The sequence below is a fragment of the Notechis scutatus genome, chromosome 1 (assembly GCF_049901735.1).
Source record: "Notechis scutatus isolate UNSWTSFEM ecotype Mainland chromosome 1, rNotScu1.2, whole genome shotgun sequence".
In the NCBI taxonomy this organism is placed as follows: Eukaryota; Metazoa; Chordata; class Lepidosauria; order Squamata; family Elapidae; genus Notechis; species Notechis scutatus.
In genome coordinates this window covers 105,895,560-105,922,699 of record NC_142009.1, presented here as the reverse complement: position 1 = coordinate 105,922,699, position 27,140 = coordinate 105,895,560, and the positions used below count along the sequence as shown (strand labels likewise).

At 37.1% G+C, this 27,140-nt stretch overlaps 1 protein-coding gene across 1 annotated transcript in view; it reads right to left on the bottom strand.

Moving 5' to 3' along the window:
* Positions 1-247: 247 nt before the first annotated feature.
* The window catches only part of SEC63 (SEC63 protein translocation regulator), a 44,814-nt gene continuing 17,921 nt past the window's right edge, over positions 248-27,140 (bottom strand). Inside the window, exons 5-21 of the mRNA XM_026666634.2 lie at positions 26,714-26,775; positions 24,952-25,010; positions 23,755-23,805; positions 22,705-22,813; positions 21,376-21,470; positions 19,001-19,133; positions 17,788-17,880; positions 15,745-15,899; positions 14,121-14,268; positions 11,976-12,058; positions 10,329-10,388; positions 8,636-8,806; positions 7,758-7,913; positions 6,846-6,947; positions 5,114-5,212; positions 4,337-4,441; positions 248-1,311 (exon numbers count right to left, since the gene is read on the bottom strand). Coding sequence (XP_026522419.2) covers positions 1,168-1,311; positions 4,337-4,441; positions 5,114-5,212; positions 6,846-6,947; positions 7,758-7,913; positions 8,636-8,806; positions 10,329-10,388; positions 11,976-12,058; positions 14,121-14,268; positions 15,745-15,899; positions 17,788-17,880; positions 19,001-19,133; positions 21,376-21,470; positions 22,705-22,813; positions 23,755-23,805; positions 24,952-25,010; positions 26,714-26,775 — 1,825 coding nt within the window. The 3' untranslated portion in view covers positions 248-1,167. The remainder of the gene's footprint in view (positions 1,312-4,336; positions 4,442-5,113; positions 5,213-6,845; positions 6,948-7,757; positions 7,914-8,635; positions 8,807-10,328; positions 10,389-11,975; positions 12,059-14,120; positions 14,269-15,744; positions 15,900-17,787; positions 17,881-19,000; positions 19,134-21,375; positions 21,471-22,704; positions 22,814-23,754; positions 23,806-24,951; positions 25,011-26,713; positions 26,776-27,140) is intronic.

Below are 27,140 nucleotides of genomic sequence, written 5' to 3'. Positions count from 1 at the left end.
TAGTTCTTTAACATTTAATTATAAAAAAATCTTTCTACATGATTGACATCTGAATGTATTTCTACAGTTTCTAACCACATCAATCATTGTATTTATTACATGGGAAGAAACAGTAGAATTTATTGCAAGATTTTGCTTCTCCTTCACAGAAAACGTGCGATCTATATTTAATCAAAACCAGCTCTGTTGGGAATATAGTCCACGTGAATATCCTCAGTATAGAGGAAAAATGAACTATTACAATGTATACTTTTATCAAATTTAGTCGAGTTTATTTTGAATAGTTCTGAATAAATACAAAAAACATATCTTAGTGTGTCAGTGTGTCTGATTTAAAAGGCTTCTGACAAAATAAAGTAGACTGAAGGCCAAGACTTATAGATTTGATATCTTTATATTTAGAAAAGGATATTGCCAATGCTTGATATAACATATGGTCCCCAAACTCTTAATATACATACAGGTTTATCAAAAGAAATACTGTATGATTTGCTAGATAGTAGGTGCTTAGACATATTTTTAGCCGTTGAGAAATATAGATTTATAACCTGCATGAGAATTAGGAGCAAGAACTCCCCTCCACTAAAGGTAGATTTAAGTCTCAAAAGATAAGCCTGTGTGTGTGACAATATGGAATGCACCCCCTCTCTCAGGGTAAGATACCAAGTCCAAAGCATACAAAATAGACTGAAAACTGTAAGCAATCTTAGCTCAATGTTCTTAACATCACTGAAAAAGATCTTGCAGATTTTCCCAACGTAGAAACTCAAGTGGATGTTAATTTCAACAGAACTTGTAAAACAAATTGCCTAATACGAAATGTTGGTTTAATGATTGCTTCCATTTAATAATAGCATCTGTTACTATACTGGACCAAAAGTTGATCAAGCAATGTAGCCCACACTTTTGGACATTTAGAATAAAAAAGCTTTTATTTTCAGTTGGAATAAATGCATCCTATACTTAAAGGCTGTGAAGAGCCTTAAGCATCTCCCAGGTTATATACCCAACTGACTGACAGACCTCCACTGGGAAATTACATGAAGTACTCATAACTGGTAAAAAGAAACTTGAAAAAAATCTTCAGTTCATCTGCACTGTTTTTACATTTTCCCAGGTCATGTTTGCAGAGATAATCCGTATCACACAGTTCATTTGTCATACTATTTAGTCATCTTCTTCCTCCTCCTCTTCTTCTTCCTCAAAACTATCTTCAAAACCTTCACTGTCTTCCTGGTCTTCATCTCCCTCTATTGCTGTATCCCACTGTGGATGGTTTTCTGGCACAGGTTTTGCTTCATGAACTTCCAGCTGCAGAGAGTTCAAGTGATTGGAGAAAGGAGGGATGCAGGAAGGGGAAAAATAGAATGTAAATGTTATCCTTTGGGGGAAGTTATTAAGGTTTCTCTACATAATATTACAGATTAATTCAAGAGCACTCTGGAGTAAACTGCAAAATATTTTGCATGTATAAGTAGCTAAGCAAATTGTTCTCCATTCTCTGCAAGATTCCGTATTAATCAATTATTTTAATCATGCATAACTTGTACATTTATGGATCAAAATATCCTGAAAAAAATTCTTGTCCCTCAGAAGAACATTATTTAATGTGGATATTTATTTCCTAAAGCAGAGCTGCTCAATGTCACAGATACCAAAATGTTTTAAATGGCTGTTCTCTGACAAAAAGTGTTGAATGATTTAGCTACAGGTATTCCTCCACTTATGACCACCACATACGACTAGACTTTCCATTGTTAAGCCATGTTAAGTGGTTACTGAGTGAGTCATGCCTCATTTTATGACCTTTTTTGCCATGGATATTTAGTGAATCACTGCAGCCATTAAGTGAATCATGCAGTTGTTAAGGGAATCTGGCTTCCCCCATTGACTCTGCTTGTTGGAAGCCCCTTGGAAAGGCCACCAATAGTGATCACGTGACCTGGGGCACTACAGCTGATATATACACACTCTAATTCTGATCACATGACCATAGGTATGCTACAATGGTCAGAAGCATGAGGACCAGTCATAAACATTTTTTTTCAGTGCCATTGTGACTTTAAACAGCTGTTAAATTAATGGTTGTAAGTAGAGGATTACAGGTATTTTGTTTTATTCCAGCCACCTTTATTATCAAACAGGAATCCCATGCTATGTGTGTGCACACACTGCAGATGACTTAAATTGCTGATATTATATTGCTGATTCCTGCCTTACAAATTAAGATTTTTCAATCCCTGCTCTTAGGGTTTAAGCTTAATTTTTTTCCAATCAAAATATTCAAATAAACTCAGCATCATAGCCCTCTACTTACAACATGGAATTATGGTCATAAGCCATGCCAGCAGGTTACCATGTGACTATGACCAATTTTATAACCTTTTTTAAAACACCAGTTTCTGGCCAAACCCCATGCTGTAAATGATCATATGACTGCAGGACTGCGCAAACAGCCAGAACAGCTGGTTGCCAAGCACCCAAAATGCAATTACAGGTGAAACTCAAAAAATTAGAATATCATTTATTTCAGTAATGCAACTTAAAAGGTGAAACAAATATATGAGATAGACTCATTTCATGCAAAGCAAGATAGTTCAAGCTGTGATGTGTCATAATTGAGATGATTATGATTATGATCATGAAAACCCCAAATCCACAATCTCAGAAAATTAGAATATTACATTCAGTCAATAAAACAAGGATTGTACATAGAACAATATCGGTCCTCTGAAAAGTATAAGCATGCATATGTACTCAGTACTTGGTTTGGGTCCCTTTTGCAGCAATTACTGCCTCAATGCAGCGTGGCATGAAAGCTATAGCCTCTGACACTGCTGATGTGTTATGGAAGACCAGGATGCTTCAATAGTGGCCTTCAGCTCTTCTGCATTGTTCGGTCTCATGTCTCTCATCTTTCTCTTGGCAATGCCCCATAGATTCTCTATGGGGTTCAGGTCAGGTGAGTTTGCTGGCCAATCAAGCACAGTAATCCCACGGTCATTGAACCAGGTTTTGGTGCTTTTGGCAGTGTAGGCAGGTGCTAAGTCCTGCTGGAAAATGAAGTCAGCATCCCCATAAAGCTCGTCTGCGGAAGGAAGCATGAAGTGCTCCAAAATCTCCTGGTAGACGGCTGCGTTGACCCTGGACTTAATGAAGCACAGTGGACCAACACCAGCAGATGACATGGCTCCCCAAATCAACACAGACTGTGGAAACTTCACACTGGACTTCAAGCATCTTGCAGTGTGTGCCTGTCCATTCTTCATCCAGACTCTGGGTCCTTGGTTTCCAAATAAGATGCAAAAGTTGCTCTCATCAGAAAAGAGGACTTTGGACCACTGAGCAACAGACCAGTTCTGTTTTTCTTTAGCCCAGGTAAGACGCTTCTGATGTTGTTTGTTGTTCAGGAGCGGCTTGACAAGAGGAATATGACATTTGAAGCCCATGTCCGGGATCCGTCTGTGTGTGGTGGCTCTTGATGCACTGACTCCAGCCTCAGTCCACTCCTTGTGAAAAGTCTCCAACACTTTTGAACACTTTTCCTGACAATCCTCTCCAGGCTGCGGTCATCCCTGCTGCTTGTGCACCTTTTTCTTCCACACTTTTCCATTCCACATAACTTTCTATTAATGTGCTTTGATACAGCACTTTGGGAACATCCAACTTCTTTTGCAATTACCTTTTGAGGCTTTCCCTCCTTATGGAGGGTGTCAATGATGGTTTTCTGCACAACTGTCAGGTCAGCAGTCTTTCCCATGATTGTGATTCCTACTGAACCAGACTGAGAGACCATTTAAAGGCTCAGGAACCCTTTGCAGGTATTATGGCTTAATTAGCTGATTAGAGTGGGACACTTTTGAGCCTAGAATATTGAACCTTTTCACAATATTCTAATTTTCTGAGATTGTGGATTCAGGGGTTTTCATGAGCTGTAAGCCATAATCATCTCAATTATGACAAATCACGGCTTGAACTATCTTGCTTTGCACGTAATGAGTCTATCTCATATATCAGTTTCACCTTTTAAGTTGCATTACTGAAATCAATGAACTTTTGCACGATATTCTAATTTTTCAAGTTTCACCTATATGTGATCACAGGGTAGGGGAGCCTCAGAACTTGAAAACTGGGTCATATGTAGCTTTGGGAAGGTTCATCGTAACTTCAAACTGTCATTAAGCAACCAATCATAAATTGAGGAGTACCTGTACAGGACAAGATACAGGTACAAGAGGTACACGTCAATGAAGTTGTATAGTATGTAGCAACACAAGTTCGACTAAACTTGTAGAATCCTCCCCAATCCCCAAACCCACCTGTGTGAGAAACCTACCTTTAACGGTTTAATCTGATCCAAGCCCATGTAGGAATCCGATCTTAAATAAACAGTATATTGATAGTTTCCAGGTTTACCCGGTGCAGGAAATTTTAGTTCTACCTGGAAACACATGTAATCACACAGCTCAAGTTATAAAAACAAAACAATGAAACGGCTTCAATAAACGAACAGCATACAAATGCTGAATGTATTATATTCAATGAGCTACGTACTATGGCTTAGCAAATCCACTTTCTGAAAATTAGCAAGAACTGAGGAAAAATCATCTTAAGGCCAAAAAACAAAAAGTTTGAAAAAAATTAGTGACAGCGCTGAGTATAAAATGTGCTACATTGAGTATAAAATGTGCTACATCTGTACAGCTGTTCTCCAATTACAACAGATTCCAGGTGATCTGTTAGTATAAAATACCTTATTTCTCAGTGTTCCTCATCAAACACTTTAACATTACACAACGTTAAATTAGGCTTTTTTTATGCAGCAGCTAAAGCCTGCAGAAGGAAAAAGGTCTTCCTTAGAATGACTCTCTAATTTCTCTGTCAGTACTGGCTAGGCAGGTTAAGCTGAATGAGGAGCTATGAGTCAGGCAGGGTCTAGGAAAAGCAGAGGCTGAGACCATAATTGAGATCCAGAGAAGGATTAGGAGTGAAATGGGGATGACAGACCATACAACACACGGCTCCATATTGCCTACTTTTATCAGCCAAAAAGAGCCCCCCAAACCCCCATCCCCCAACCCAGTTTTTAAGAATCAGAAATGAAATACTTAACCTCTTCTTGGTCTTTTAGTGTACACACATGATATGGCATTGATATTAGTGTTTGTTCCTTCCTATCTGCTATATATAGCCACCACCACTCCTGTTTTTCCTATTAAGGAGAGGGGAAAAAGACCAGATATCAGCTATCATAATCCTGATCTGATTTTCATCAACAAAAACTGTACCTGAGGTTTTGGAATAGAAACTGTAAATTGACTTATTCCAAGAGAAACAGTCAAATTATATTGTGTTACTTCACAAGTACTCCATCTTATACAAAGCAAACTTTGGCCAAAGAATCAAAGATTTCTCTTTTGAATATTTTTAGGTGCACATTACTCTTTGGCCTGGGGAGGGGGGGGGAGAGAGAGAGAGAACAGTTAAAATCATAACATGTAAGCATTAAGATATGCCCTTGAGATTATCCAGTTCAAACCTCTTTCTAGTGCAAGATTCTGTTATTGTGGAATACTGAATACATCTGGGGGAAAATTGGAATGGAAATGAAGATAATTGTCAGGCTTGAACCACATTCTGGATTAGAACACAGTATTTGACATCCTAACAGACCTAACTAGATGTGCCGGTGTTAAGAAATGAAAATGTACTGCAATATTTTTTCATAGAGTCGTAGTTGTTTCTATTTTGTCTGAAGCAAAACTCAACATGGCAACATAAACTTCCAATAGTCATTGAAATAGGCTGAATGGAACAATTAGTCATAATTTCGAGAAAATCCATAACATGGTTCCAGGTATCAGACCTGTGAACCTATGTCGGCAGAAATTGCATTACAACAAAATAAAACTTTTCTTGGTGAAGGTATTGCAGAAAGTAAAACTTTAAACATCAAAGCGTATGTTGGGTTAAAGTGGATCTGCACCCATCAAGTGGGCAATGTTCTCAGGGCACTAAATGGAGTCATGCTAGGGAAATAATATGGGCATGTGACAAGTGGAACCTTAGAACGATCTTCATTATTTTAATGACTGATTAAATAAAAATTCATCTGTTTTATCTAAATATTGAATCTAAAAGGAAGAAATCCAGCCTTATTAACTCACAGTGTGAATGGTCTACCAACCACTGCACACAGCCTATTCACTGTGACTTTACAGCTATAGATAAAGGAAGGGAAAGGCATTCCACAAGATTCAAAAAAGAATCATCCAAAATAGCAGAATCATAGTCTGATTTAAAGCAGCTTATGCAACTATTATTTCTTCAAAAGTAGCCCTATATTTAGGTTCCCATTTTGTAACAAATTCCTCCTCCCTTCAGTATTTAGATGCTTACGAGAACAGAGGAACAAAGAGAGATGAACTACGTAGATTATTAACATTAGCTCATGATCACAAACTAGAGTGTATTGCTAAAATCTAGTTTAATATTCTGCCAAACACAAAATAGAATACTAAAAAAATAACAAAGAAACATTAAATGATGGGAAACTTGACAGATTATAGCTTTTTCTTTAATCTGAACAAAATATACTGGGTATGCTCTCAGTATAATGTTCTTTTCCACATTCTAGTGAATATGGAAATGCATAGAAGAGTATAGCTGTACATAAGAGTTTTGCACAATTCCAAGCACTGTACTAGTTAAGACTCAAAATCTATCTTGCTTTTTAGAAGGTATTACTGAGGAGTTAAATGTTTAAGTCCCAAGCAGAATTCTGAAATTTTGCATTCACTTCATCTCCATTCATCTCAGGCTTATTTAGCTATCTTTTTGCTGACCTCAGGAAAGTAGAGAGTGTAAACAGGATGAGTTATTTTTGACTTGGTTTCCAAGAGTGCCCGTTCTTTTCGTTGTATACTCTGTTGTAATTCTTGCCACTCCTAGTAGCAAAAGAGAAGTATTTTGTTTATTTGTGTCTTCCTTAAGAAAATAACTTGTTTGCAAATTGAGAAAAATATGAAACAGTGGTGGGATACAAAAACTTTTTACCACCGGTTTGGTGGGCGTGGCTTGGTGGGCGCACTTTGCATGCATGCACACACTTTGCGTGCACACGCGCACCAAACACGCACTTTGTGCAGGTGCAGAGGCATTCCAATTCGCCTCCTGCAAGCCTGCACTCTCCCGGTCGCTTCAGCAGCCGCCACACAGCACCTTCTGTGCCGCGCAAAGTAGATGCGCTTCAAATTTAGAGGATAAAGGTGAGAATGGAAGCTCAGGCAGGTGGGTGGGCCCAACAGCAGAGCGGTGGAGAGAACTGGTTCAGTCTCCGCTGCTCATCGCCGCTACTGGCTCGGCAGAACTGGGCTGAACCAGTAGCGTACCACCACTGGTATGAAAATTAAAATAGGAATGCAATGCATTTGTACCTTAATAATAATAATTTTGAAAAGAAAAGAACCACCAATTTTAAATGCATTTTACCAATTTCGTTGTATGAATAAAAACATTTAGATGGTTTACTGTATTAGGAAAGAAGTAGACATGTTATATAGAAACAGGAAGCTCATGTACTTTACAAAGACTTTCCAACTCTGTGTTTTAACTAATTTTATTAACTACAAAATAGTATCCCTCCCTTTAGCCCACTGAATGAACTGATCAAAATGTCTTATCATAGAAAAGGTTTTGGGTTACATCAAATGACCATCCTGGTATTTCCCCAACAGGTAATAAAAAAGAAATCTTACAGCTTCGTCATCCTTGCTTTGCTTTTCATCTGGTTCTCGGTCGGAGTCTCGGTCACTGCCATCATCTTTCTCACTCAGTGATTCCCGATTGGTGTCATCTTCTTCAGATTCGCTTCCTTTATCAGAAACATCGTAATCATCATCCTTGACAATTTCCTAAATTTAAAAAGGGTCACTTTATTACATTCAGACATGTTCACAGCACTAATTGATCACAGGAGGCAAATCGTAGCCAATGTTGATTGATCTTGTAAAAGCTAAGCAGGATCACACCTGATTAGTCCTAGGATCCAGATACAAGCAACCACCCAGAAGAAGCCAGTGTCAAACTACCTCTAGGTTCTTTTCTTGGCAACACTACAGATGTGTCTACGTAATCACAGAGAATTGAACTTGAGTCAAAGGATTCTTTATTAGATTGTCTCAACTCATGAATATGTAGTGTTTACTAGCCTTAGCTTACTTTGGATAATCTCCTATAGCGAAATTTAAGAGATTCTCTAGTTTTTTGAAGAAGAAATAAAGGCATGCTACCAAATGATAGTGCACTTGAAACAGGAAGAAGGATATGCTACAACCTTTTGTAAAATCACATAAAGAACCTCTTCCCTTCATTACTTATCAAGATTTCATAATGCTCAGTTACTATATTCCAGAGGCTACAGTAAATATGGAATTTGGTCTATGACTTCTAAATAGAAGCATTGGATCTCATAGAAATCAAATTATTTTTCAGCTTACAATCCACATATAATTTTGCTTAGTATTATTTTCCTTTTTTCATTAAACAGCAAACACTGGTCCACAGTTTCTCTGAAACTTAAGTATTTCAACACGCCTGAAAACAAAAATCCCAACCCATTTTGATTGACACATACATTCCCGGCAACCCCATTAGCTTGTTTTGGCTTCAGTTGCTTTGTTTGTAGCAAAGGAGCAGGAGCTGGCTTCTTTTTCACGAGTTTTTTCTTCTTTGATTTGGAAGTCTTCTTTGCTCCTTTGTTCTTCTGCTGCCATCCTTTATTCTTCGATTTATTAAGGTCTCCTTGCTGCAAAAGTAGTAAGATTTAAAGTGGTTACACTTCAGTCCTTGATCCACCCAAGTGCTTTAAGTATCAGAACAGAAATGAATGCATTTTAATATCAAGGCATGTGTGGAGAAAAGCAACTGAGCAGGGTGCCACTAATATCTATGGGCATCTCTAGAGGGAACAGCTGGCTCTTACAGAAACTGGCTCACAGTTATCACAAGTACAACACCATTGTTTCATGTATTTTTAACATACAACTATCTTCTCAGTAAAAGGAATACTTTACACAACGTTTACGTTATAAACCCGGGGTCCCCAGGCCACTGACTAGTAGCAGTCCATAGCCTGCTAGGAACTGGGCCACACAGCTGGAGGTGAGCGGCAGGCCAGTGAGCGAAACCAAAACCATTCCCCCACCCCAGTTAGTAGAAAAACGGTTTTCCACGAAACCAGTCCTTGGTATCAAAAAGGTTGGGGACTGCATGTTGTAAGCAACGAAATCAAGATTAAATTAACCTTCCAAATGGTTTTACCTTCCAAGGATTAAAAGTTATTTGACAATATTGAGTTTTAATTAAAGAGTTTAATAAGATTATGATATTGATGTTATTATAAAATTTTTATTATAGCATTTGTTTTTGGAAAAGACAATGGGAATGTTATAAGATTCAACATTTAGATTTACTGTTTAACTATGTATTTAATTATTTTGGATTTACTATTTAGATAGAATGTACCAAGCAGAATCGGATTGGGTACTGGGTGTTATTTTAAATGTTAATTTGATTAATTTAGAGGGGAGACAGAAAGGCATCATACTCTGATTAGTGATTTCAGGAGAAATTCTCTTTTTTTTTTTATTATAAGGGACAATAAAGAATGGACAAAAGATACAAATGTAATGATTAAATTAAGATGGATTAATTAAGATAGAATTAAGAAGAGTGAAATATGTGGAGAAGTTAATATAGAAGACTTAGAATGGTAAATAAAATAAGTAATGATATGTAAGATGAGCATGAATATAATTGAAGTTCATGAAAAGAGAGATATCCGGGGCCAAGTTACTTTCCTAAAAGATTTTTTTTTGTTTTTCTTTTATGTTATATGTGTTGTGTGTTTATGTTTCTGGGAGAATTAGTGGAACCTTGCAGAAGTATAGAATGGGAATGATGGTGGTCAAGTCAGAAAGAAATAGATGAAACAATAATAATGAAACTGAATAAGAGTAAAGAGAGGTAAAGAGAAACTGGATAAGAGGTTTTTGTATGCTTATATGGAAATGGTTTAAAATAGAATTAAGGTTTTATCTGACTTGTTAAATTTATAATGGAAAAAGGTTTAAGTATGTAATGGTTAATGATGATTTGTTTGTTTTTGAAAAAATTAATAAAACTTGTTTTAAAAATAAAAAATAAAAGTTATTTGACAATCTTGCAATTTAGCAACAGGACTCATTTCAAAGAGGAAACCTCAATGGTTACTAAACAAACTTTAAGGAATTACAACACAACCATCCACACCTATGTTTTGAACTTACGCCATCCTCTGCAGGCTGTTCTTCAGCTGAGCAGGTTGACTGTGCCTTCTCAAACACTTCCTGAATAAAGGGAAAAATAAATTACCTTAGCCTCTCTGTATCAACATGGAAAAACAGATCAATTAAACATTAATAATGCACAGAAAGTGAAACATTGGTTCGCATTTCTCAAGATGAAGAATCTAATTATTAATAGAGGGAAATTTCAATCAGTCTAGTCATTGGTGGAAAGACTGGGCTTCTGAATTTTTTTTAAATTTAATTGTAAATAACTCTCGAAAGCAAATATGTATATGGAAGAATTAAGAAACAGAGGGTGGCTTAGATTAAGAGTTGGTTTGAAAAGCCACATTTGCAGTTGTCTGTGGAGATTCTGTCATCCTGGTCATAATTGTCTCCCAAGCACCTTTGAGGCATAATTTGCAGTTTTTACATATTTATATATTCAATTTTTATGTTGCCCATCTCACATAAGGGTGACTCTGGGCAGAATAAATTTATTCTTTTTCTTTCTTTGTCTAATTTAAAATGAAGGAGAAGGTGTCTTCATTATCACTGTTGTAAAGGAACTGCAAGGATATCATACAGGTAGATCTACTGTAGATTACCCAGAGATCTACTTTTTGACCATATATGAAGACGAATGAGTGAATATTTCCCAGCTGATAAATGCACATCTGCAAACTATGCTATTAAAAAAAAAATAAAGACAGAAAGATTATTTTATTTCAAAAGTCAAGAAGTACAATACTGTATATCCTTCTCATGGTTATTTGCATTTCCAAAAAGGCATTAAGAGTATCCACTTTCACAAAGTGAAAAGTGAATGTAAAATCTTTTCTTCTAATGCTAAGCAAAAATATTTTAGAGATGTAAGTTGTAAGGGAGAGGGTAAAGACTGTATAACTCTCTTTAATTACGAGTAGTTTCTTTATCTGACATTATCTAGACAAGCGCTTGTAATTTTCTCATGGATACCGATGATGTCTCCCCAGCCCAAATCAGCTTTGATAAGACAAGAGCTGCATTTGTGCCCTGGTGAACTATGACAGATTGATTATCAAAGCATAGTCCATGGTTCCATAAAAACTGACCCAGTAATACTTAAGACAAATGGGGTAGGGGGAACTTTTAAGAACAGCTAAGGACTGAATTATTAAGCACTCCTCAAACTATTTGCTGGAAACTTGATTGCAGGATTACTCTATCTGGAAGGGACAACCAGGCCCACAAATATCATTGATTCCGTTTTACATTTTAACAGAAACAGATGATATTTGGGGCCCTAATTGTCCCCATATGGCATAATATATTTGTCTCTTATAATTATTTAATATTTCCAATTCTCGTCCATGGAAACAAAGCTTCGGATTTGGCACAAATCAGATTGAACTGTTTTCTGAGTCATTAGACTGGGATCTAGAACAAATCCTGTAATCAGTAAGTATGTCTAATTTGAAGCAGAGGGCATGCTTTGAGCCTCCCTTCATATACCACATAAAAAAGCCACAAGTGGGAATTTGGCATGAACTGAGGTCTTAGGGAATTCCACAACCTTGTGCAGTTTGCTTCTTGATGCATTCAGGGATATGACAGCATATAGCATAAATAAACCCAAGAACAGTGCATACCAATATAAATACTTACTGCCATTGTCTGTCTTGTCAAGGTGACCAAAACTGTGACTAGCGATCCTACAGTGATGTTATTACTGTCTTCATCATCCAAAACTGAAATAAAGGTTCCCCAATTATATAGCTTTCTTGTGAATAGGTTTTACTCAACTTTTAAATGCATGACTCAAAAAAGCTAATTTTTTGCAGCTTGAGCTCTCATCTGGATTTTATCCAACCAATCTCATTCAATGATAAAACTCAAAGGACCTTAAAGATACATCACAAGCAGCTGCAGATTGAAGGACAAAGGAAGAATGCCAAACTTTGTAAGAAGAGAGGCTTTTGATAGCTGCTCAAAGACAAATTTGTATATATTCAATTTCTGCTTCAAAGACTCTGCACAGAATCCTCTTTTTAAAAAAGTTTAAAATGCATACTTTTGAATAAAGGTGTGTAAAATGTTCCAAATCTGGACTATACCATATTTGAACCATCTCTGTTTTCAGCCTTGAAATAGTTGCTTTGCATTCAAAACAGTTTTGCATTCAAAATGTGGTGTTTCATACTTGAGCCGGGTATTTCGAATTCCAAACATTTTGAATTCAAATTGTTATGTGCACTCCTATTTTGGAACTAAGGGACTTTAGATATCTTGGTGTATAATAAAAAATAATAATAACGAAAGAATCTAAAACTGTATTTTTAGTACTGTAGCTCCCTGGCATCGTCTGATGACTGCCAGATGTGCAGGTCTGCTGCACTGATTATACCTGCCATATAAAGTGGCATCAGATAAAAAAAAAATCCAACATTATCTGGGAAACAGGAAACAGGTTGGGAAAGGCTGGTCTGAATAATGGTCTAAGTTGCAAATGAATAGTAAAATAAAGCAACGATAACCCATCAAATCACATAAATGGAAAGACCAAGCATGGAGAGTTCATATTGAGTTCCTTAATTTAACTTTTTAGAAAATCAAACCACTTCTTCAAAAACAAATTTTTAAAAAGTAATAGTAAGAGCTTCAATTAAGCAAAGGTAAACAGGTTTAACGGATTAAGGAAAAAGAAAGACATTCAAACAAAATGTACCTTTCTTTTTAAAATTATCAAATTTCCTCACAGGAACTCTTTAACAAGTAAAAGGGACTGTATCCTCTAATGATACTGCTCAACATCTACAGCTTCATGTGTACTTAAGATTTAAAAATGAATTGAATGACTGCTGCCCATTTCGATCAACCAAACCTATTTTAATGGGTACACTAAAAAAAAATAATCAAATAAAATTTGATGCGTTATTTCTGGGAAACAATGAGTCCTTGCTTCCTCCCATTAGGTGAGAAAGATCCATTATCAAAGCAGAGGTATGCATGCATGCATGCCTGTACATACTGCACATATCCAACCCCCAATGAGTGTTTAAAAACTCAGAAAAGTAAACAAACCCAGGAACAGAAAATAAGACGCAGAAAAATGTTTAAGGTTTCTACTTAAATCAGTGTACAAGCAGTGAATTACTACAAATGCAATGTTATGTATGACTAATTTATAATCTATATCAGGCTGGTATTAATTCAGTCTATTCCTGAAAGCAACTCAGGCAAGAGTTTGTTTACACACCAGCTAGCATTAATTGAATATGGCTGTGTCAAAATTAGTCACGCTTTATATGAGACACACTTAGGATGCTGTGGTCTTCCATCACAGTTGCGGTGTACAGAATATTTCATTCTGAACCATTTTGAATATGAAATTTCACAACGTTCTCATTTCAAGTACAAAACTGTTGTCTTAATATCCTTCTAAATGATTCAAGCTTGAAAGCCTTCGGCTAGGAAGCATTTTATACTGAGAACAGCTTTTTCAAGCTTGAAACTCTTCCGCAGTGCTGGGAGTAGCCTGTTCCATGGCCAGAGTGGTTTCGCATTTGCAAGTAGGGCAATTTGGGAAAATTCCAACCTTGAAACATTTTTCACAGCCCTTGTTCAGATTTATACATATTAACCAACATGGAAGCTTATTATGTCCTCTTTATTTGACCCTCAAATCTAAGGCAGCCAATGCAGGAGACCTCAAAATTCCTATTATGTCATTCACTATTATTATTAAATATGTAGTGTTATTCTGATAATAGGAATCCTGATCAACTCACTAAAACAGCACACACCACCTACCCTGGGGTTTTATATCCATGGTGATATGTGGAAAACTGCCAAGGACAGCCATAACTTCTTCATATTTTTCATCTTCAAGAAAGTGTAGTAAATTGTTGCGATCTGAGGCTTTCAAACTCACCAAGTCTTGGATAGATTTAATTTTGTACTGTTTTCATTAAGCAAAACAAAATATACATTTCTAGGTATTAGACATAAATTATCAAGAACATGAGCTATATCAAACATCAAGTTTGCTCTTACTCTAATTATTACAAAAACATATTACAAAATATGTTGAGTCTCTATATGAGATTCTCTGTGAAATGGAGCAATGTTTAATTAATTAAACATAAAAATCAACTGGATAATCTTCAAACTCAAAAGAGAGAGGAGACAGGAAGGTGGGAAATGAATAATGCTTCCTTTTTTCCTATCCACGCTCCCCTAGTCAGATCAACAACTAGCCCAAAATTGTCAAACTTCAATCTACTTTATATTCCACCTTTCCATCTACTCAGAAATGCCATTTGCTAAAATACAGAAAGCTAAGCATCATTAGTTGACAGTAAATTTGCACTATAAAAGGCTGTGCAGCAGTAAGGAGCATTCTAGCATTCAGAATCAGGTTAATGTCATATGGCTGGTGATAGTTTTATCAGAATGAGTGATTAGAAGTTCTGAGACGCTTAACAAGTACAGGTAGTCCTAGACTTATGACAGATTGCTTAAGGATGAACTACAAAAAAGCTATTTACGACACCTCAAAGTTGTCTGTCTGTCTCTCTCTGTCTCTCACACACACACACAAACAGATAAGAGAGAACAGAGATAGAGATAGATAGATAGATTATATACACACACACACACACACACACACACACACACACAGAGAGAGAGAGAGAGAGAGAGAGAGAGAGAGAGAGAGAGAGAGAGAGAGGCACTTTGCAACTGGCTTGCATTTACGATCAGTTGCAACATCCCACAGTGGCATGACAATTTGTGACACTGCCCCATTGGATATGCTAGATTCATTTAACAACCAATTGTTTCACTAAACAACCATTGATTTAACAACCACAGTGATGAATGTCAAAAGAACAGTCAAAAAATCAAGTCTGCTCACATAGTGCCCCAACTTACAACCACAACAACTTGCAACCAAAATTCTGGACTCCATTGTGGTCTTAAATTGAGAATTACCTGTAGCTGTTTGCTTTTCGGGGATTTGGATCAACAGCTATTGTAAACTTTTATTTTATTACTTTGAAATATAATCCTTTTAAACAAAATTTTGTATGAATGTGTTTGTTCATTTTTTTATTTTTTTTAAAAAATTATTTATTTTTATCCTTTTATTTTATAAGACTTTTTATATATATAAGCAAATATACATAATGTTCCTATTGTCCCGACAGTAACAAGCTTGTGAAATGGATTGTGCTAAAAGTGTGTGACTGGCCCAAGGTCACCCAGCTGGCATTCATGCCTAAGGTGGAACTAGAACTCATACTCTCCTAGTTTCCAGGCCAGTTCCATAATCATTACACCTAACAATCAACTGTCTCAAAGAATGAACATTTTCCAGAATGTGGTCAGATCAAATGAGTTCTAAGAAGCTATAGATTATGTCAATGTCATCTACCTTTTTATGATTAGACACCCTTCTGAGATTATCTTCTTCAATATGTGGGAGTTGAAGGAGTGGAGACTTAAATTGCTGAAGCCCCTGGACAATCATCTGACAAAGTTTCATGCAGTTTTCCAAAGAAGCCAATGAGGGAGCACGAAATTCTCTTTCTGAGGGAGAAACATAGGGAAATATTTATACTCAATTGTCAGTATTTATTAGCAATACATAGTACAGGTAATCCTCAAATTACAATGGTAATCGGTACCAAAATTTCCACAACTAAGCAATGCAGTCATAAAGCATGTCATGTGACTACACTGCTTGTAGTTAAGCAAGGAGTGTGCATCGTTAAGCCATCACCTCCTTGCAACTTCCTGCCAACTTCCAACAACCAAAATCAGTGGGGAAGCTGGCAGAAAATTGAAAATCCCAGGCAACTCACAAACAAGTCAGTGGAGAAGAGGGGAGGCTGCTGCCAAGTGCGTGAGAGTAGCAAGTGACCAGGACGAGGGTGAAAGTGGCTGGGGAAGATGGCATGAGTGCAGCGGGACCCAGAGGAAGGTGTGTGATTGGCCTGGAGGTGCAGCACAAGGGCGAGGTTCAGAGAGAGTGTGTGAGGTTGTGTGGGTGTCCGATATGGCTTGGGGAGGCTGACCCAAGCAACTTGCAACCTTCCCCGCTAGCTTCCCCATTGACTCTGCTTGCGGGAAGGCAGCAGGGAAAATCGCACATCATGATCATATCTGCAACCATCGTATGTGCCAGCAAGTTGCCAAGCACCCACATCAGGATCAAGTGAGTGCAGGAGTGCCAAGACTGCTGGAATTTCAAGGACTAGTCGTAAACACCCAATCCTTCAGCATCTTGGCAATGTCAATTTCAAGACCTAGTCTTAACCACCACTTATTCAGCATCATTGCAATATCAGTTACAAGGACTAGTCGTAACCACTTCAACATCATTGCAACATCAAATGGTCGCCGAACAATTTGTCATCCACTGAGGACTGCCTATCGTTCACCCCGGAACTGTAGTACTAGGTACTTCAGTGAAAATGGAAAACGGACTCAAAGTAGGAATAGCTTTAAAAATACTATCAGATCGCTTGCTCTAATTTAAGAATGCCTTAATGTAATTTAATTTCAGCTATTTAAGAAACTTAAAAGAAAGGTAGTCCTCCACTTGTGACCACAACTGAGCCTAAAATTCCCACTGTTAAGCAAATGTGAAGTGAAATTAAGTGAATTTTGCCTCATTTTACAATCTTTCTTGCCAAGTTGTTAAAGGAACACTGCAGCTGTTAAGGTAGTGATATGGTTGCTAAGTGAATCTGGCTTCCCCATTGACTTTGCTTGTCAGAAGGTCGTAAAAGGGGATCACATGACCCTGGGACACTGCAACCATCAATGAACATATGCCAGTAGTCCAGAGTCTGAATTTTGATCACGTGGCCATGGGGATGCTGTAAGGGTTGTGTGAAAAACAATCATAAGCCACTTTTTTTCAGTGTAACTTCGTTCTAACTTAGAATAGTCACTAAATGAATGGTTGTAAGTTGAGAACTACCAGTACACTGTTACCCCTCCCTTACATGTTACTTGTTTCCATAGAAAGGTTATAGGATTTTAAATATTACTAGACAAGCCATGAGCCCTTGGGTCACCCTTTCAGAGATATTTCCTTACCACCTTTCTCAATGCCTTCAACAATGTCTTCCATGGTAAACCTGTGATACATCCAGAAATGTGTCTGCCTTTAAAATAGTCCATGTTGAACTGTATAGTGCAGTCAAACATTAGCACATGAGATTTTATATTATATTATAAAATGTTTTATAATTTTATGCATACAATGTTTTATAAAATTTGCCAAATTTCAGTTCCACAGGAGTAATGAGTCCTGGATTTTGAATATATTCTGTAAATTAGACCACTTGATATACCTTGATTCAAAACATTCTGCTCCATAGTACACAATTTTACCCAGTTAAAAGTTACAGGAAAGAGAATTTTGATAGTAAAGAGGTAGTATTCACAAATATATGTTAGGACTTACCTTCCCGGCTACGTGCCATGAGTATTAATTGGCAAATTACATTTACAATTTCTTGAAGCAAGGAAGGGCACTTTTTTAAGATAAACTGTTGATCTACAAGAAAGGGGAAAAAACCCTGAACAATTTTGTGCATAAAGTGAACGCTATGCATGATTACAGTCTTTCCTTTCTTATTATATAGCTACCAAAAGACCTGTTGTGTGTATTAAATAAGCTCCAAATGGCATCTTGCAAGCAAGCTTCTGTTTGTGCAAAAGGTCATCCCATCTTCCCTTCCCCTTCACATACCTAGAGTAACTCCACACTATCTCAAAATCTGTTGTTCAATCCTCTAGAGCAGTGCTTCTCAACCTTTTCTTCACCACGGACCTCCTTTAAATACCACGGATCATGGCCACGGACCACCAAGACTTAAGATTTAAATCATAGATTTTCTTCAAGTTTTTGCGGACTCCCTGTCATGACATCGTCCCCCATCCCCAGACCCCCGGGGTCCGTAAACCACAGGTTGACAACCACTGCTGTAGAGCAGATTTGGGGGGGAGGAATCCAAGAGACTGCACAGGAAGAGGGAATTTCTCTACCAGCAGCACTTTTTTCAGTGGTGGATGGACACAGATAAGTTTCATCCAATATCTATATACACAAATGATCCAATATCAATGTAAATCAAGATATGCATAAATTCTATATTCTTGGGCCTGCACAGACAGACATTTCTTTTGCTGCCACGACTCTTCCCCTAAGCAAGTAATGGGGGGAAATCCAGAAGTCATAATTAGGCATCATTTTCTGTTGCTGAGAGCAACTGAATAGCTATCAACCATTTTCTATAGCTTCTTGTTTGCCCATTACCAATAATTTACAACAGAACCTCACTAATTCATACAGAAGGTGTGAAGCAACAGGAGGGGAATGGTTTGCAGAAATAACTAGTTCAAAGTATAACCTAGTTTAAGAAACATACAGATTTCAGTCACTTCTGTGAAGTTTTTGATAAAACTCAACTTTCTGTATCTGATTACTGAAAATATGTGATAAAGGCACAATTTAAGACTCAAGCCCCTTTTGTGAAGTTAAAAAAGCAAACAAGTTCCTTGCCATCAAAACAAACACTAGCTTATACAAAACGAGCATGAAACTTGTAATTCAATTAGATAATTTCAAATCCTTGTTCCAGGCCTATGCTCTTATGGTTTCCAAAAGCAAATACCTTGTTCAAGTGTCTCAGGAACTTTCATTCTGGCAAGATGAGACAGTAAGAGCACTCTGGCTTTCAAGCTATACGGACAAGTAAGTGGAGGTTCATTTTTCTTCAAATTAATGCTGCCAATTTCTCTGATAAGCTGAAAAATGAAAAAAAAGAAAGATAATGCAACTGTAGGACACAGGTAGCCCTCAATTTATCATAATGGAGCCTGCTCATTACAGTAATAAGTCATGAAGGTTGTAAAGTGAGTCATCACAAGACCAGCCTGATTCTACCTTATTTTGTGGAGGTTGTTAAGCAAATCACCATGGCTAGGTGAATTTGTCATTAAGTGAACTTGCAATAATTAAGTGAACCCATTGTTCACTATGGCAGATTTTTGCCGATTTGTACCGAGCACCTAAAATATGATCTCTCCTCCTCAGCTGGCCATTACTCCCTTTCCCGAAGGCGGTTGCAGTGGTGGTCAGAAATGGCCACCCCAAAGAAGAACTCATCCGGAAAAGAATGTGCAGGAGGAAGGTAAGATGAAAAAGTTTTGGCTGACCTGGTCAAACAGCAAAAGCAAGAAATAAGATACCCTGGAATTTAACCTATTAAAAAAAATAACACTGTTCCCAAAGAAGATTTTCAAGCAGCGAAGGAGAGAGAAAAGGGAAAGGATTTGGGGTTTTTTCTCTCCTTTTCCTTTCCCTATACTGACAGCTGAGAGACTTAAGCAAGAAATTGAAAAAAAAATCCACTTTGACATCAATAGGCATTTAAGCTGAAAATAAAATGTCAAAGGGATAATAAAGATTTCTGGATATTTAAAAGCTTTTGAAAGCAGGAAAGGAGAGAAAAAGAATAAGGGCAGGATCTGGAAGGGAGGAGACTGCCTGGAATTAAAAAGAACTTACAGTAAAATCTCAACAAGACTTCTAAAAGATACATTTTAACTGAAACATGGCAACAAAATAGTAAAACCTCAGGAAGAGAAAGTGAAAAAAGAAGTAAGAAGAAACAGCTCGGGAGTATTTGGATTACTTGGTGACTTCTGGATTTTTGGTTACTGCATTTGAATGATTAAAATCAATCGGGTGGTTGTTTAAAACTGTTTAAAATGGCTCCACTTTTAGAAGAACTGAAAATGGAACTTAAAAAGTACAAAGAAGATGCACAAGAAGGGAGAGGTTCTTTTGGCTTCGTATTTCAGTTCTTAGAAATGGAGATTTGGAACTATGAGAAACAACAAGAAACGCCCGTAGAACAAGAAGACTGGGATAAAGAAGAGGCCATCTTTAATGAACAAGTAATTTTATGTGGGGGGAAAAAAGGAAAGGGGGGGAAGAGAATGAAAAGTTTAAGATTTGGAAAAACAACCCAAAAAAAGAATAGTTTGAAAAATAAGTATAAAATTCAAAAGCAACAGAAGAGGGAAATGCAGAAGAGAGAATTAGAAGTAGAGAGACAAGGGGGTAAAAAGGAGAGGGAAGAAAGAAAGGAAAAGAAGTTATAAAGGACAGAAACAAGATATAGAGAAACAGGGCCTATTTAGAGATAATGGGTGAAAATCGAATTGAAAAGGGGATTCTGCAAAGGTACATAAGATAGTATTGTTATATTAGAAATAGAAATAATTTCAGAGAAGATGAAACAATGTATGATCAAAATGGTAATTTAGTGGAATGTTTGTTAATAAATAAATGTAATAAAATAAATATTTAATGATTTATAAAACATAAGTGAAGAGAAATAGGGGAAAAATTAATTATGGAAAGATTATATGTGTCTCCAAGATGTTAAGACTTTAATGAATATTAATGATAGAACTGAATTGGAATGGAATGAGGGTTTTAATTACATATATTTATAATCCTTTTTTAAAAGAATATAGTGTGTATTTTAAGAATGTACCAAGCAGAATTCGATTGGAAGTTAATGAAAACCCAAATAAAACTTTATAAAAAAAAAAAGATAATGCAACTGTAGGACACAGGTAGCCCTCAATTTATCATAATGGAGCCTGCTCATTACGGTAATAAGTCATGAAGGTTGTAAAGTGAGTCATCACAAGACCAGCCTGATTCTACCTTATTTTGTGGAGGTTGTTAAGCAAATCACCATGGCTAGGTGAATTTGTCATTAAGTGAACTTGCAATAATTAAGTGAACCCATTGTTCACTATGGCAGATTTTTGCCGATTTGTACTGAGCACCTAAAATATGATAATGTGACTGGGGGGGGGGGGATTGCAACCTCTGGAACTTTTGGATCAAGTTGTAAATACCTTTTGGGGGGAGTTCCATCATAACTTCAAATTGTCACTAAGTGACTGGTCACAAATCAAGGACTATTTGATACAAACACACAAAGGTAAAACTTCACTAATAACAAACCTGGGGTATTTGAATATTGTCTACAGGTCTGCTTGTTGCATCTTTATTATACTGAGGGTCAAATTCAGAAGCCCCTGCCAAAACCATTGTAAGTCCTGCAGAGAAAATAAATGTAATATAAATATGTAAAAAGTATTACAATATATACAAAGACTTTCTCAAACTTTGTCCCACAAAGATTTTTATTTACCACTTTCTCTTCAGAAACTCATCAACACCAAATAACTAAGCATAACTGAAGTACCTTAGGATTACTCTTTCACTAAAGAAGCAAGGACTAAGCATAATGACAACTATTTTCATGAACGGGTATTCAGAAATCTTACAACAGGACTTTCTCCATGGTAGCTAAGTACATTGATTTATGAAACAACATGGATGACAATTAAAAGGAGTACCAGCTAAAATTTTGTTTGTTACCATTCTTTTCATATCAATATATGTTGTCTTTGCAGACATTAATATCCCATTCTTCTTGAATAACATACAGTTGTATGAGTACACTAAACTAGAATACCTATAATAGGTATCTTCTTTACATTTACTTGTGAATAATTTACCCTGTTCATCTTTCTTCAGTTGGTACCTCATATTTCATTTTTAAACCTGAAGATTTGAAAGCCTGTATAATAATAACATCTATACAGAATTCTTTCCATCTAATCATGCAGCTACTAAAAACTAAATGAACGGTTCCATCCAGAGAATGGTGCTAGGAGGCAAGAGGTGCTGGCCTTGTTCCAGATATGTGAGAAAGAACTGGTGTTGTACTACAGCAGTTCTTGAATAAGAACAACTTCAGATTCTAGCATGACTTTTCAGTATGATAAAGCAGGGGTGGACAACTTTTTTTTAGTTTGTGAGAAGCACTTCATCCTTCTGCTGTGCCTGGAGACCACAAGAACATGGCTGATGATTTTATGGTATCACTAGAGCCACCATGACAAAGCTAATATTTCTGGATCTTTTAGAGTTGGGGGGAAGAAGGGCTCCTCAAGTCTTTGTATCCTACTTGTAACAAGTGCTGGAGAAAGAGGGTTCTCATAATTGATTCTCCCACACAATATGCTTTACAGAATGTACACAAGAATCTTCCTCGGATGAGGAAAATTTCATAAAAGAAAATTTAACCAATTCCACCTTAAATGTTAAGCCTATTCATAGATTCAGTAACTTAATCCCACATTCTTCTCAAGAAATCAAATAGCATACCTTAGAAAACTTAGTGCATAAAGTTTAAACATTCTGCAGAACGCAGGTCTACCTCTAAATAACTACAAGGGAAGCACAAATTTATATTTTAGAATTTAACTGTTTTTTAATGCTTACTTTTCATATCCATATTTCTGGTTTTATACACAAAGTAGGTATAAATTTGTGTTGTACGGATGAGAATCTGGTCTCCGCTATAACGAATTGATCGATACCACCAAGAACCCTAAGTCATTTAAAACAAAAATATTGACATTAAGGATGCATAAATGCAGTAAATATACTATTTTCTAAAGTCTTGAACCTCTGTGGTTTCAAGAGCATAATTTCTGTGAAAGTAATGAATTACAGAAACTTTAGAAATTTATGACAGCTGATATTACAATATCAAAAGGTGAAAGATACAAAGGATCTGTGTTGCATAAAAGTTTTATATCATGTAGTACAGTGCCAAGGGGCAGGAAAAACAGAAAACAAAATGACTGCAAAGAAGAAAATGCAACAAACTTAAAATGCTAAAACTCTTTGCATTAAAAGGTATACTTTCAGTGAATGCTGCTCAGCAGAGAACTGAACAGCTATTTTCATGCTTCACCACCTGTATGTTAAATAGAATAGAACAGAACAGAATAGAACAGAATTCTTGATTGGCCAAGTGTGATTGGATACACAAGGAATTTGTCTTGGTGCATATGCTTTCACTGTACATAAAAGATACATTCGTCAAGAGTCAAGAATCATCGGGTACAATAAGCAAGCAAATCATACTAGGAAACAGTCAATATAAAGTTAAAGAAGTATTCAAAACACATTTTCTGTATTTTGGAATAAGCAACAATATGCAGCAATATAAAATTTCCTCATGAAATCCAAAATCTCTGAACACTCAGAATTCCAATTCTAGTCCTTTTATTTTAGCCAGCAATAGAATTTAGATAGCATATGAACAATCTTCAAAAAACTGTAAACTACAGAGACTGAATAATCATGGACATACTTAAATTTTACTACACAGATTTGGCACACTGATGTGTAAATATAAGTTGCCAGGTAAGAAAATTATCATCATAAAGTTGGGATGGTTGAGTCTGTGAAAACAAGATTTGTTATGTACATAATTTGTATTTTTTGAAATGTACTTTTTCACCCTTGATTTAAAATACTTACTACGACCACTGGAAGAATAACCATAAATGCTAATCCATAAACCAGCAAAACCTAGGAAATATGAAAAGAAATATCAGAAACATGTAATAAAATCAGAAATAAAATCAGAAATGCTCACATAGGCAGAGACATCTTTTTGTATAAAAAATACTGAAAGTTTTCAGGAAGTAGGTAATGAAGTCATATTTTAAAAGACTCCTATATTTTCCTCACTAGATTTTCAATCTGATAAAGAGAAACTAAATGTGAAACTTGCAGAACAGCCTCCCAGCAATAAAACAAAGCCTTCAAGACTCAGCATAACTACCGTATTTTTGCACTATAAGATACTCCAGAGACGCACCCAGCTTTTGGGGAGGAAAACGGGGGAGGGCACACGGAAATTTGCCTCCCAGCAATTTGCCTCCTTGCAGCAAACAGCCTGGTCAGCTTCAGCACAGCCTGATTTAGCACAAGCAGCTGATTGGTGGTTGGTTCAGCCTTCCGGAATACCGCCGATCTGCTGTTCCAAGCTGTGAGGATGCTGCTGCCTATTGCAGCCGTTACCACCAATCACCACCTCTGCGTGCCCCATTTTCGGCCTCTGCACATCCCGTTTTCAGCCTCCACAAGCTCTGATTTTGGCCTCCATGCGCCCCATTTTTGGCCCGTTGCAGGCAGGCAAGGATCGCCACTGCCATCGATCGCCACCATTCAGTGGCAACAGGCAGCAGAAGCAATCCCTGCCACCTGGAACAGCTGATTGGCAGTATTCTGGGAAGCCAATCCAACCGCTGCTTGTGCTAAATCAGGCTGTGCTGAAGCTGACCAGGCTGTTTGCTGCAAGGGGGCAAATTGCTGGGAGACAGGGGCCAAAGGTTGGGGGCCAGTGGGTGGGCGGGGCTTCAGCAACATTCGCTCTATAAGACAGACATTTCTACCCTTTTTTGGGGGGGGGAGGATCCGTCTTGTAGTGCAAAATATACAGCAAATCATAGACAAAGTGCACTTTTTAAAGTGCCATTAAAAGCTGTAGCAAGCCTAGAACTGGACTAAAGCTCTGAGTGGAATAAATGCAAATTTCCCCAAAGCTGGCAACAGTTTACGCACATCAATTGACTGTCATTTTTCTCTAAATGATGGTTTAAAAAAATCTCTGCAGACTATCAACTGCACTAAGGCTTTCAGCTTATACAGCCAAACTGGGAGTTGCCTTACCAAAATAGAATTCTTCTGATCCACAATCCAAGCTGGCAATGCAATTCCAAAGCTTGTAGCTGCAAGAAACATAAATAGGTTACAAAATATGGCAATATAGTCAATATAAATTTCTTCAATAATACAAGCTGGGTAAATTATACATCTTTTCAACCAAACCTTTCTCTTATTAAAAAAAAATAAGGGAAATCTTGTTTTTTAAATAAGCTTTATCTGTGGTACATATGCAGATGCAGAACTAATTACAGGATTAATCTTCTTGATCCAATCTGCATGGGATCTTAAGATAAACATTGCTTCACAGATTAAAATCAAGAAGTACCCACTGTATGAAAAGAAGCTGTATTTATTTGTAAAAGTACAGATTATAAAGATAATTAACTACAACTCAATCTACGTGTTAAGTGACAAACTGTTCTCTACATCAGTGAGATAAAGCTTATTTAAAAAACAAGATTTCCCTTATTTTTTTTTAATAAGAGAAAGGTTTGTTGTAGATATGATCCAAGGATAGATCTTCCTAAGGCTCTGATCTTAGAATATCCTTTACCTCAGCGATCCCCAACCTTTCGCGCGGCCCGGTACCGGCATCAGCTGGGCACCGCGCCCGGTACCGGCATCAGCTGGCGCCGCCATCTTTTTGATGAAAAGTGCTTCCGGTGACCTCACCGAAGCACGCTTTTCATAAAAAGATGGCGGTTCGCTCGATGAGCTTTTCCGGTAGAAATGGCTTTCTACCCGGAAAAGCTCACCGAGCGCTAGCGCCGCTCTTTTTGATGAAAGCGTGCTTCCGGTGAGCTTTCTACCCGGAAAAGCTCACCGGAAGCACTTTTTCATCAAAAAAGATGGCGGCGCCAGCAAGCCAGCGGCCCAGTAGGAGTTGTTCCGCGGACGGTGCCGGTCCGCTGGACCGGTGGTTGGGAACCCCTGCTCTACATAACAAGACAATCCCACCCATTTTGAAGGGCAACCTTGTGAGATCACTTTTAAAGAAACATCCCTAGAATCTGGAAGGATATAAGGACAAGCGCAAATATTCAGTTCTTGATGACGATATATAAACTGAATCGATTATGCATACTCAGTTTGGTTTTAGCTCTAAATAACTGGATAGCTTACATGTAAAGAGTAACTTTACAGCAAGTTCATCATGCTGCTGAGGCCAACTCAGGACACCACAACAGTGCATTCATCTCAACTTTCGTGCCTATGTAAACAACCTCCCTTCAACTGACCTATAGGGAATGGAAGCTCTATAATTATTCCAAGAAAAGCTGTTGATTGATTTGGAAATATCAGTAGATATGAATTTACAACAGATATAACACTGAAATTGAAATATTCCAAATTCTCCAGAATGTTCTCGTAACATGAAATTTTGGCCTGGTAATGTTCAGAATTCAGTCTGATTTTGTATGTATATAAGGACTGCTATTCCCATGTAGCAAGCAAGAATGTAAATTAGACAACATTTCTATGCAGGATTGTAATCTAAAAAGGCAATAAATATATTAAATGTTTGAGAAGCTGGATCTCTGGATAACAGGGGATTCACTAGTGTGAATCACTATTCACTGAACCTTGGAATGAAGCATGAGTAATACTAAAGTTAGCCTCATAAATACATAGATACAAAGATAGATGACATTACTGTACAAACACAGTTATACAAAATTAAAACTGTTACTGACAGAATAAATCACAGAGCAAAAGTCAGGATGCTACATAAATTATGATTTGGTACAATCAACAATAGAATTACCTTGTGGTCCATCAGGGCTGCCATATTCTTCCCAATTTTTTCGAGATTCTTCATCAGTTAAACTACAAAATAAGAGGCATAATTATGTTAGAAAGCTTGTTTCAAGAGTGCACATTATCCTTGCTCAAAGCAAAGCCACACACAAACTTAAAATCCCCAGGATGATCCATACCAAAATAGCACAGCAGACAGCCATGGCAGAGTATACATTCAAGAATGTCACCAAGGTGTAGCCATTATTAACAATAACCAAATAGGACAAGAAAGGAGAAAACGCAGTTTGAAATTATCCCCAGTGATAAAAAGGCTCCTTTGAGTTCTAAGAGCACTTTTGATGACAAAAGGGAGAAAATAATTTATAATAAACGGACTTTGTCTTACTCTGAAGCCTTTATATGACTGGAAATCTACTCTAAATAATTAGGAG